This window comes from Thunnus albacares, chromosome 12 (genome assembly GCF_914725855.1).
Source record: "Thunnus albacares chromosome 12, fThuAlb1.1, whole genome shotgun sequence".
NCBI classification, from domain to species: domain Eukaryota; kingdom Metazoa; phylum Chordata; class Actinopteri; order Scombriformes; family Scombridae; genus Thunnus; species Thunnus albacares.
The window spans coordinates 8,982,210-8,994,399 of record NC_058117.1 but is presented as its reverse complement, the minus strand read 5'-3'; the positions used below and the strand labels follow the sequence as shown (position 1 = coordinate 8,994,399).

Below are 12,190 nucleotides of genomic sequence, written 5' to 3'. Positions count from 1 at the left end.
ATTAAACCTTTACAGCTTTACTTTGTTGCGAAAAACTGGCAACTCTGCTTTATGTCCATGCGATGACTTTTTAAGTTTTTTTTCCCAGTAACAGTTTTTGGCACCGATTAGACTTGCATAGCAGCAATGCTTGCTTATCATGCTATGCTAATCATTATAGACTTCACTGAGCCTGGGGTGCCATATCAGCTCATAACATGTTTTAAACAACACATGCTGAATCTTAAAAAATAATGAGCTACAAAACATGCAACCCTGCCTTCAAAACATATGCTAAGTGGTTTACAAAAGGCAGATAAATCCACTATGGCTTGGAAGGGCATTTATCATTGAGCTTTGCTGTTATGGATTACATATCATCTGCGAATGAATTATTTACTAAAATGCAGTTAATATAAGATAAGATAAGATAAGATAAGATAAGATAAGATAAGATAAACGTTTATTAATCCCCAGAGGGAAATTGAGGTGTCGTAGCAGCAACAGCAATGAGAATAAAACACAGGAGAGGTACAGGTAAGAGTCCAGATGCAAACCAAGATAATAAGACTAAAGAATAAAAATATAAATACTAGTTGCCTACATTTTGGGGTGAAATGTATCTGGAATTTGCTACTGTGACATGCAATGATAATGACAAAGTAAATCGTATTTCAAATGCCTTCTTATAAATGCAGTCTTCTTTTTTGTAGCTCTGTTGCATTAAGTTTACTGTGAGTTGACTGGGCTGGGCTCTCTAGGATTTAACTCATACCAGGATACCATCTAGTGGTGGAATGTTTTTTCTACCTACCACACCACTACTTCTGTTGCTGGTCTTCACTGTAAGGAGGCAGGACTGGGAAAAACAGGCTATGTTTGGAAGTAATTGTTTGTCATAGATGATAAGCACTTTTAGGCCTACCCCTGCCTGAAATCAATAAAATCATGAGCAGAGTAAATCACACACAAGTTCAGAAGTGCAGATGTCAATACTGTAACAAAATTAAAAAAACAAAAAAACAAACCAAAACAAAATATACGCAATTTAGTTGTTTGATATAGTTGCCCAATGAATGTTCCTGAAATCTTGGTTTTGGAACTTGAATGCACCATTACTACTAATGTCTATCTGGGATTATTATTATTTTCACTCTGAGTCCAACTGAAATTAAAATGCATGTTTGTTAAGAGATTAATATATATAAGCGTTGCATTGTGTTTTAGTTCTGTGAAGATTTGATCGAAATTATCTTTCAAGGGGAGGCAAATGGTTTGAATTTGCAGTATATTGCCATGGCAACAGCGCCCTCTACAACTATCTATTTACCTATCATTCTTTTTGTATATATTTTTTGCTGAATAAGTGATGTTTAAGTAATTTCCGATAAAGTATTTCATAACTTTACTTTCTGAGCAATATATTCATTGTCAAATAATTGCTTTCAATCATTTGTTTGTGAGCTTTACAATAAAGTTTTTAGACAAAAAAAAATGGAGAAAAGAACTTGGCATCGCCGTTTGATGACGTCATTGAAGGAGTTTATATGAACGCCATGGCAGCTCATGCTAGCGAGCTTGAGATTGCAAAGAAAAATTTAACTGATGCAATTGGAGATAATGTCAAGCAGTAAGTGAAATTGCTTTTATTCGTGTGTTTTCTGTTAGCGATGTTGATTTTCGATCCTATTTGTTATTTTGCCTGTGAAATACAAAGTGATTTAGCCATTAGCTAGCTGTGTGTAAATTAGCAGCTTGCTAACAGACGCTAATGTTTGCAGCGTCTCTAACAGTAACAGTTATCGATGAACCTGTGTCTTTGCAGGTATTCAGTGTGTATAATGTTCTCTGAGGAGGATGCGACACGAACGTGAAATATATTTCCTTTGTGTTGAATTTTATCAGCTTCACCTTCAACTTGAAAATATTTGAAAGTGAAGAGAAGAGAAAATAGAGGAAAATAAGGAGGAAAAAGTAGCTAAATGTGGAACTTTGTTTTAAAGCGTCGATGTTGCAAGTCTACATTCTGGAGGAGATAATCATACGAGAAGTCTACATTATGAGTAACATGTCATAGGTTTATCAAAATGAATTTTGTAAATATTCCTTAAGTTATGTGTTGTATTGATGTTTGTTATCGTCTTTGTGTGTCCATGCAGTTACTGGGCAAACCTGAAATTATGGTTCAAACAGAAGATCAGCAAGGAGGAGTTTGACATTGAGGCACGACGTCTGTTGGCACAGGAGAATGGTTAGTAGGCAGGACATACTGCTACTTTAATCTTTTAGTGTTAAAAAACCAACTCTAACTGAAAAAAGTGTTGCTAATTCTGTATTTCTTACTTTCCCCTTCCATAGTGCATGTTCACAATGATTTCCTCCTGGCCATTCTCACACGCTGCCAGATCATCGTGTCCACACCAGGTAGGTTGTTGTTAATAGTTTAATTTCTCAGTCGAGTTTGTTTTGATGTTAGAGGTTTTACTGTATTTCATTCAAAATTTCAGGACCAGTCTTTTGTAACTGTATTAGCGACAGGTGTATGGTACATAGAGTTATTGTTTTATGTATTGGATCAGTGTCATTTACATTAGGTTGTAATTTAATTATGTGAGGGAATCTGGAAACTTTATCTATCAGTAATAGATGTAAGTAAATTGTAATAACTAAAATTAACAAAAGACTACATATGAAATAGCCTGTGATTAAAAACTTCAATTTGAATTTGATAATTTAATGAAAATATTAATTACTAAAAAGAGAAAGTGTTGGTAATTTGTTGCTCAAGAGCTGAAAATATTTTTTTATTTATTACAGTTTTTAAATCTTGTTTTAAATGGCATCTGTTGATTTACATTTATTTGATGCATTTGGTGTTATGTGTTCTTTTTCTGTCCTCTAGAGGGCGCAGGGCCATTACAATGGCAAAGCGGCTCTGCTTCAAAGCCTGGCAAACCTAAAGGGAAGAAGAAATGTTCCTCTAGACAGAAATTTGATGTAAGTACTCATTCTCACATTCATCCCTGCACACCTGTCCATCTTCCAATGTTGAAAATCTCAAATAAGCTAACTGCCCAAATGATGGCTGGTTGTAAATATTGTTAGGTTAGTGGCATCTAATAAGTCTCGAGGTTGCTGGATTGGCAGCCTGTATCATCTGGATATTTGTATATCCTGTTTGGTTTTTTCAGCATCGTTTCCAGCCTCAGAACCCTCTGAGTGCCGCCCAGCCGTTCAGCCCACGGGAGGTGGGAGGTGAGGAGGAGGAGCTGCGTCTCAGCGCCCACACTCTTCTGCTGCCCACGCGGGGCCAGCTGGAGGCTCGCATGATGGTGACAGCCTTTGAGCTGGGCCTGGATAACATCACAGAGGACGCCGTCGGTACCATGATCTATGCTGTTGAGGTGTGTAGTAACTGTCCACCAGGAGAGAAGGGGTGATTTTTGTATGAATGGTTGTCTGTGTTGGTTTTTCAGCATCGCTATGCAAGGTGTATGTTAAATAATTCAGTGGGTCACCAGTTGATGTCACCAACATTGATAAGTTTAATGAGTTTGTGTTGAGTATTGACTATATTTGAGGGGAAACAAATCTGCTTAAAATAAAACGACTGATAAAAAGAACTATTAACCCATAAGAACCCACCAACCCTTTCAATGTTCTGGAAAATTCCTTATACAGCTTTATCCTTGATTTTAACCCATGAAGTCCCTAAGTGACATGTACTGAACATCCTGGTGCAGTCATGTGACAATGTGTGAATCACTTCCAAAATGGCAGTGTGCCTGGTCAGCAAATGTGATGGAACTAGATAATTTTAAAAAGCTTGTTTTTTGTCACTAAAGGTAGGTTTCAACCCATTTAACCATTCTGATGCTTTCATAAGATGTCCTGTATTACATTTAACCTGTTCTGACCACATTTCTTGAACAAATGGATATAAATTAGGGAAATATCGTTATGACATATATGTTACATTACAGATCTTTGACACTGAAGGTAGAATTTCCAAAAAAAATTCAGAAACGTGTTCCTTGTGGTCCATTTGGTCTGTTTTATATTCCCCATAATTTTCCTTTAAGGAGAAATGGGTCCGGGTTCTTATGGGTTAAATACAAACTCATTTAAATTTGAGAGAGTGGTGTTTATTATAAGATCATTTTAATTTTTCATTGACATTCTGTGTTTTAACATCCATGCAGAGGCTTAAATGAACAGAGAGATTTATTTTCTGCACTGCTAATTAAGTAGTGAGTATGACTGACAGCTGTGTTTACCCAGGAGACTGAACAAACCTTGATTTAGTCTGATTTATTTCAGCACCACTTGAAAGACGTCTTGACTGCTGTGATTTCCCGGAGGAAGGCGTACCGGTTACGAGATGGTCATTTCCCCTATGCCTTTGGCAGTGATGTCACACCACAGCCTTATCTGAAGAACAGCCTTGCCGCTTATCACAGTGTGACTGAATGGTAGGAACAACACTACAGCTGCTGTCAGCTAATGTTCTTTGTGCAGGTTTTATGTAGGAAAAGCAGTTCATGTAGACTGTATATGATGGTAATACTGAACATGTTTTTCAGTCCCCCTCCAAGTGCTTCTCTACCTGCTGGTCCACCACCCCAAGTGTCACCAGATGAAGCCGAGCAACAAGCTGTTCACTTATTGGCTTGTTCTGCCGACAGTCTTTGCGCGCCCCTCCCACCAATCAGCATGTTTGATCTCCTGGAGGCTTTACAGGTAAGACAAATTTGCTCATGTAAGTTCCTGGTCTTAGTGCTTCCAACAAGTTTAGCGCTTAGTATATAACTTATCAAAATTATTTCTTGATATTCCTCAGCAGAAACAAAGTGAAAGTTGGGGGGGTTAGGTCAAGTTTATAAGAATGGTAATAACTCATGATTTCAATGTGCTGCGGTGGTCATGAACCAACTCTTAACAATGTCAAATTTGATGTCATTTTGTGCCTTATAATTGGTGCATGAATTGTTTTGAATCTCTATTGAAAGTATATAGTATTATATCCACATTACATCCAAAATTTTGTCATGATTGGTGAATTCAGGCATAGTTTATTATTAAATAACCAAATCAGGAGACATTACTCTAAAATCATAAGCTTCATACATAGAAATTATGAAATATTACCTAATTATTCATTATTTAAAAAGCTTTAATTAGTCAGTCAGCCCATTGGTTGTAAGTCATGACCTAGTACTTAATAGCTGGTCACAGAAAATAAAACTATTTATTCTTTGCTGTATAATACACATCACTGAGTGACATTCATTTTAACAGAAAATTCATTCATCAGCAGCAGTTTGTATTTAATCAGAATAAGTATGTAATTATGATGCTCCTTTTTTTTTTTTATTGTCAGAATTTTCAAAATGTTTTCTTTGTTCATATCGGAGAATTTTACTCGGACCCTATAGTTGCTGATTGTTGCTGAATTTCTCCACATATTTAATTCTCGCCTGCCATCATTTAACCATCGGAGGTTTGTTTGATTTCATATATTTCTGAAACATTTGTCTGATACAGGTTCACCACGGTGTGATGCCCTCTCACACGATGTATGCCTTGAACATGGAGCGCATCCTGTCGCGGCTTTGGCACCCCAGCCATGAAGAGCTAGAGCAGGACCACGTACACCGACAGCGGCTCGCTGTGAAGGAGGGAGTGCTCGTCAGCTGAGAACCATCCACACAGAACTGTATATTGACTTTGGAAATCATCAGAAACCAAACACACAAATAATCCTCAAATGGAAATTGATTGGGTGGGAGGGGGGAGTGTCCAAAAAACTGAAAACCTTGTAATATGTGTAAAATCACATCCCTGTTGCACAGAGAGATAAAGGATAAGTGGAGCAAGATGAAACAAAACAGTTGGACAGTGGACACAGAGTGGGCCGTCATCTCCAGCCAGTAACTGGCAAATTATTGCTACTTTATTTTTGGCTGTTCCAGCAGCCGTTTTGGCAGTTACCCAAGCATCACTTGGAACTTCAGTTCTATAGCGAGAATCTTATTTGATGGTCAAATATCGAAAGTGTTTAATTTCAGGAAATAAAATAGCAGTTATGAGTACTGGACAGAAAGGTAAGGCTCATGTCCAGGTTGCACAGTGTTTAGGTGTGTGTGTGTGTAAGATGGAATATGTGCTGTTTAAAAAGCCTTATTTAATAGACAGGAACATGACCGAGTTCATTGTGTTCATGTTGTCAGATATGCCCACAAATCACCTCATGTGGTGATTGAAAAGGAAACATAACAGCCAGTATCTAATCACGTAGCAGTGTGTACTTGAACAGTGATAAAAACTAAACACAATGTACTACAAGGCAAAAAAACAGATTTAAACATTAAAGCAGGCCCTGCACATTACACACAGGTGTTTTTATTTAATCTGGCTGATTGGATGTCATCACATGAGGTACCAATAAGAACGGTGAAGGCATAAATTGCCCCGCCCTTAACAGGTGTGATGGAGATGTAATTCAAACACAGTCTGTACATGCCCACCCAGTCCTGAGAGATCCAATCAAGCAATAAGTGAGAACACCTGTGTGAGTGTGGAGGATCTTAAAAAAACTACCAGACACAGCTGCATCCTGCATCTTACCCTTCTTGAACATATGTTGAAAGTATTCCTGTAATATTTGCTAGTTAAAGGTTTAAAGACAGTGAATATCCATCAGTGTTGGTGGTCCACACAATGTGTGTGTGTGTGGTTGTGTGTGTGTGTGTACAGATAACTTTTATGTCTCAGTGCACTTAAACATGTGTTGACCTTGTTTACGTGCAACATCTAGTTCAGGTTCAAATGTGTACAAATTTGTATCTTTTTCTACACGATTTTTGTTTGTATTACATACTGTAGCTCAGAAAATAAATAAAAACGCATCTTTTTGTATAAGTTGTTCACTGGTAAATGGTTGAGAATATTTCTTAACATCAAAATATTTTTTCTGTACCTCAACACACACCCCCCAAAGCGTGTAAACAGATCTGCTTCCGCTTCCATAGGTTTCTTCTAGGAATCACCAGCTGTAGTGGGAGGACGGTGATTCAGACGCACTCACAGCCGTCCCAGTGCGCACTGAGGACCTCTTGCCATATTTGGCTGCCTGCGGCTCACTTCCGACCCCTCGCCAACCAATGAGATGTCGTGTAGACTCGCCAACCATGGTGAACCACACACTGCACTGGTGACTCAATATCCCGTCCGTCCCAGTTCCCCCAATAACAAACACTTTCTCGCTGTTGCTTTGTAAGACTATTCACTGCTCTGATTATTCTTTTATGAACCTGCCTGCCGCTGATTTATTAATCAGGACGCACAGAAGTAGTCACACATCATCACGCGTGTCCAACATTTTATTTAGTCATATGTACAGTTCTGAAGTGCTCAAAATACAGCGTACAAATATTATTACAAAGTGTTAATTCAAGTCTAACATTAGTTACACCTATATCACAAAGTTGTATCAACGTAAGGGTTAAGAAAGTAAGGCAGTTTCTGTCAGTAAACGCTACACACCTATGAGTCCTTGCGTGAAGGTGTGAAACAGTTTTTGTTAGTGTTACTCTGTACATATAGTCGCTGGTGGGATACTCAGTGCTTGACTCAAGTCTAAATGCATAAATTGCTACTTGACATAGTGGAAGTTTTTTTTTTCTTTTTCTTTTTTTTTCTTTTGCAGGGAAAGACCTGGCTCACAAACATCCCAAACAGGCTCTGACAGATTCTCTGTCAGGACGCAAGACTGCGTGGGCCATAATCAATTGACAATTACCCTATGGCAAGGTATGGACACTTGCCATATTACCTTGGCTTGACTGAATACAAGTTTGATCTTGTAGTTTTGGATGGAATATAAAAACAAAAAGACAGAAAGCTGTTTTGAAATATCTAACAAGTCCCGTCAGAGGAGTATTGTAGAGCAAATATTCCCTCTGAGCTGTGTGCGCCTTGATGGCCTCTGCTCTGTACAGTTCATCATACTGACCAATTACACGTATCTTGTCAGTCACCATGCGTTGCTCTTTACAGAAACTTAGTGGATACAGCCTGAGTGGATATTTTTGGTGGAAAACTGTCATTAGACGCAGGGACTCCCCCTGCAAGGCTGAACAGGCCACTTGGAGCCGCATTTGGTCCCCAAGAAATGTCCCTTGTCTTTTTTTTTTCCCTTGATAGTCTAGAAAGCTTGGAGCTGCTGCGTCAAGATGAGCTGGCAGCCGCTGTTAACGTGGTCCATGACCTTTTGCTTGAGCAGAGCCAGCTCGTCCCGGAGGACATTAGCAGAGGAAACCAACTCCGTGTTTTGGCTCTTTAGGTTTTTGACCCTGTCCTCCAGCCGAGAAATCCTCTCCAGCTTCCTTTTCCGGCATTTGGACGCGGCCACCCTGTTCCTCATGCGCTTCCTCTCCGCTTTGATACGCTCCTGGGACTCCATGTCGATGGGGGAGAGCGGCGGGGTGTCGCCCGACATCTCGGGCACCGTCTGCGGCTCCTCTTTCAGAGAGTGTAGCCGCGCTGCCGCCAGCTGGTGGTCCATGTGGCTGTGGGGCGGTTGTGGGGCGGCTGAGTAGCTTGTAGGTGGGTGCCTCTCACCGGCAGGTGCGGACGCAGAGCCCACAGCCCGATTGAAAGTGCCCAAGTTAGTGTACTCCGGCGGCTCGGTGCGCACCGTGCAGCTGTAGGGAATCCCGCCGCTCTCTGACGCAGCGGAGCCGGATGCCATGTTGCTGGTGGCGCCGGTCTGTGCGTCAGGGTGGACGGGGGGTATCTGCTGCTGGTAGTGGAGCTCAGCCAGTGCTCTCACAAACCCTTCAGCAAACCCCTCCTGCTCGTCGGTGATGTTCTTGGGACAGAGGAACTGGGTCGGGGTGGGAGTCGTCAGCCCGCTGCACGACTGGATGATTAATCTCTCCAGTTCAGGCGAGGCCAGTTTCAGTAAACCGACATCGGGGGACGTCAGGAGATCCAGGGCCTTGGCGCCCAGCTGAGGTTTGAAGTTTTTCGGGTCGTTTAGGTTCAGGGTCATGGTCTGTTTGAGGGTTTTGGGGTTGAATCCATACACTCTCGGCCCGTCATGCTGAGAGTTGGAGGCATTCACCGCTTCGTCGTAGAATGTCGCTTCCATTTTTCTTGACATAAAGTTTTTGTCACCTTGAGGGAAGGCTTTTCTCCTTTAAAAAAAAAAAAGTCCAAGATCGACAGTTTACATGTGTCCTGTGACTCTCTATCTCTCAACTGTCTTGTGATAGAGTCCGCCTATTGTTGAAGTTCAACTCACTTGACAACTTTGTGTCCTGAGAAAACTTTTCTCTCGTGAATCTCGCGATCATCAATTAAAAAACGTTGTTCCCCGCCGCCGAGAGTCGGTGTTTTTACACCTAAGGATCCTCTTTGATTAAATATCCTTCCCAAAAACTAGAAACAGTGCCTGAATAGGGATAATACTTTCTATCACTTCCAACGTGGAGACGAACTTTATCCACCTCTAAGCTGCAGCTCTACTGAAAATAACAATGATGTCATTTTTACGGCTTCTGATTGGCCGGAGATGATTTGGCGGGCGGGGTTTGTCTAATGACATGCAGGTTGCTCTGACAACTGGCCATATCCCCGCCCCCCCGCGATGGCTTATGGGATTAGGTAATGCAGACAGTGGAGCAATGTACTCTGGGATTACGTAGTGTTTTTGAATATTTAGTTGCCCGCTCAATTATTAGTTACCCATCCTGGAGCGATGACTGCTCCAGATGGTCTGCGGAGTTTAGCCTTGATTAACATTCAGCAGCAAATCAATATTCTGTTAATAAGATGGTTTTATTCAAGAACACGTTGCTTACAGAATGTTAAGTTTCACAGATCAGATTTGAGGTGATGCTTTATGAAAACTGCAGTTCTTAAAAATAATCAGTGTTTATTGGTTTCATAATAGATTAACCTGCTGATATTTTCTCGATTAATCGATTCATCATTTGGCCTGTATAGCATCAGTTTAAAATGCTCATCACAGTTTCCCAGAGCAGAGGATGATGTCATCAACTGTCTTATCTTGCCCACCAACAAACAGTCCAAAACCTGCAGATGTTTAATTCAACAAAAATGTTTAAACAAGGAAGAGCAGCAGATTTCACATTTGAGAATCTTAAACAAGAGATTGTTGTGATGTTTTAAGTTAAAGAAGGACTTAACAATTAAGGGAATATCAAAATGGTTGCCAGTTAATTTTCTATCTGGCTTAATCAATCAGCAGCTTTAGTGTTTCCATAAATGTAGTCATCAGTCAACAGTTCAAAACGCCAGAGTGAGTGGTAAAGTTGTTAAAGTGGTAGGGAGAGAGAGGGGAGGTGAAAATGAGAGATTTAAAAATTTTATTAGTAGCCTACAGCTGTGCGGGCTTTGAAGTGCCTTTCTGCTTTCTTTGCAGTGAAATGAGGACGTGTGTTCTCAGACACACTATCAGCTTTATTCGCCAAGTATTTTGATGTATACATGTACCTTGACTGAGGAGTTTTCAGTGACTCTCACTATGACACAAAGATAAGCAAACTTAAACATACAACCATCACATACAGGGAAATAGATACAAAAATAGATATAAACTACGAATGGGCAACAAACATGCCATATCTGAGCCTATATATAAGTCCAGTTGTTACTGTAAACTGTATATGCAGGGTTGTGACGTGGTCGGCACTGTAAGAAGTGCAATTAATTAACAGTGACTTATAGGACTGGACAATAAACTGAATCTAAATAATTACAGACACTATAGTTTTCTTTTTGTCTCACAGTATATTGCAAATTCTAATAAATAGTTCAAATTCTATATAATCAAAGCGATAATGGCTCCACAGTCAATAATGAGATTCTAACCTATATATCTCTATATGCTTGTTATTTCTAACATTTGTCACACTGGTGCACCTCTCTGTACGTTTTTTCATATTTAAAAAAAAAAAAATACTGTAGATACACATTTCTGTAATAGAAAGCCTATAATTTAATCAGTCAGTTCAGAGCATCTGAGTCTTTAACTGGTCATATCTGTAATAACATCAGAAGCGAGTGACACATGGAAGGAAATATAAAGCACTGATGCATCACCATTACATTTATTGTTATCAGATTTCAGCCCTAACTTACAACTTTATGCTAATAATTTTTACATATTCAAACATGATCTTTGCTTGCATAATAACTCTCCTTTGCAGGCTACATGTTCATTATATTCTGTGGTTCACTCTCACAGGTGAACGTGAAGGTTCACTAATAACTGAAGGCTCCATACAGCTGCGGTCCAGTCTGTCTGGCCTCCCCCATTGTATTATTCAACATGTTCTCCTCAAGCCAACTATAAATAAGTTAACAGCCCCAGACAGCCCTGGAGAACCATAGCTGCCTGAGGTCAACGCTCTTGAGATGACATGTTGTCCTCACATAACAGCCACAACACCCATTTGGAAGTATTTAACACCCTGAAGTAGAAATCCAGCGATGGAATGCTTTAGAAACCATTGCGTCTAATAGCACAGCTGTAATGAAGGCAAGTGCATGGCCTCAGCACGCTCTCTTTTTCTCTCTAATACGTCACAATTTTACACAGACATACTCTACAGCTGCTTGCTTCATATTTTGCTCGCTCCCCATTAAACAATACCACTTTCTAAGCCATTTTACTCTCTATGTCTCCCTTTGTACACCTGTGTTGAGGCCCACAGAGCGTATTTTCCTATTAAACTACCGCTGTGCCCCGGCTGTGCTTCCTGTTTCTCTGTCAGCTTTTCCCCTCTGCCGGCCTGACGGGGTCGCCTTCAGATAACAGCGCTTTCCTCCTCCCTGCCCGGACCAGCTGTTTCCACTGCATGCAGTTTTTAATCAGGAGCTGAGCCTGCTTGCTTCCCAACAGGCCTGCTTTTGTTGTCCAGAGGTGGGATAGTCCACCATGGAAACATCATCATCCCCCCCCCCCACCTTTCATGAGAGCAAACCACAGAGAAAGACTATATATGCATGTGTTGATGTATCAACACAGCAAAGTTTTGATTACCTTCAAGCGTGGACCGTGGGGACGCACACACACAGACACGCTGAGCAGTGAGAGAGACAGATGAGATTTCAAACACTGTCTGTGCAGTGTTTGTTGAAGACCATCTGTTTCTTCCTGTCCTGCTGCTCTGTTTTCTCT

The 12,190-nt window shown here is 40.5% G+C and overlaps 2 protein-coding genes across 2 annotated transcripts; one reads left to right on the top strand and one right to left on the bottom strand.

Moving 5' to 3' along the window:
- Positions 1 to 1,497: 1,497 nt before the first annotated feature.
- On the top strand, positions 1,498 to 7,703 carry tada1 (transcriptional adaptor 1). Its single transcript, XM_044367890.1, has 8 exons — positions 1,498 to 1,609; positions 2,139 to 2,230; positions 2,338 to 2,403; positions 2,882 to 2,976; positions 3,171 to 3,383; positions 4,300 to 4,451; positions 4,563 to 4,719; positions 5,524 to 7,703. The coding sequence occupies exons 1-8, from the start codon at positions 1,527 to 1,529 to the stop codon at positions 5,674 to 5,676; spliced, it is 1,011 nt and encodes a 336-aa protein (XP_044223825.1). The 5' UTR covers positions 1,498 to 1,526; the 3' UTR covers positions 5,677 to 7,703.
- Positions 7,344 to 9,503, bottom strand: LOC122993592 (transcription factor AP-1-like). The gene has a single exon (XM_044367891.1). The coding sequence runs from the start codon at positions 9,143 to 9,145 to the stop codon at positions 8,186 to 8,188; it is 960 nt and encodes a 319-aa protein (XP_044223826.1). The 5' UTR covers positions 9,146 to 9,503; the 3' UTR covers positions 7,344 to 8,185.
- Between the last annotated feature and the right edge of the window lie 2,687 nt (positions 9,504 to 12,190).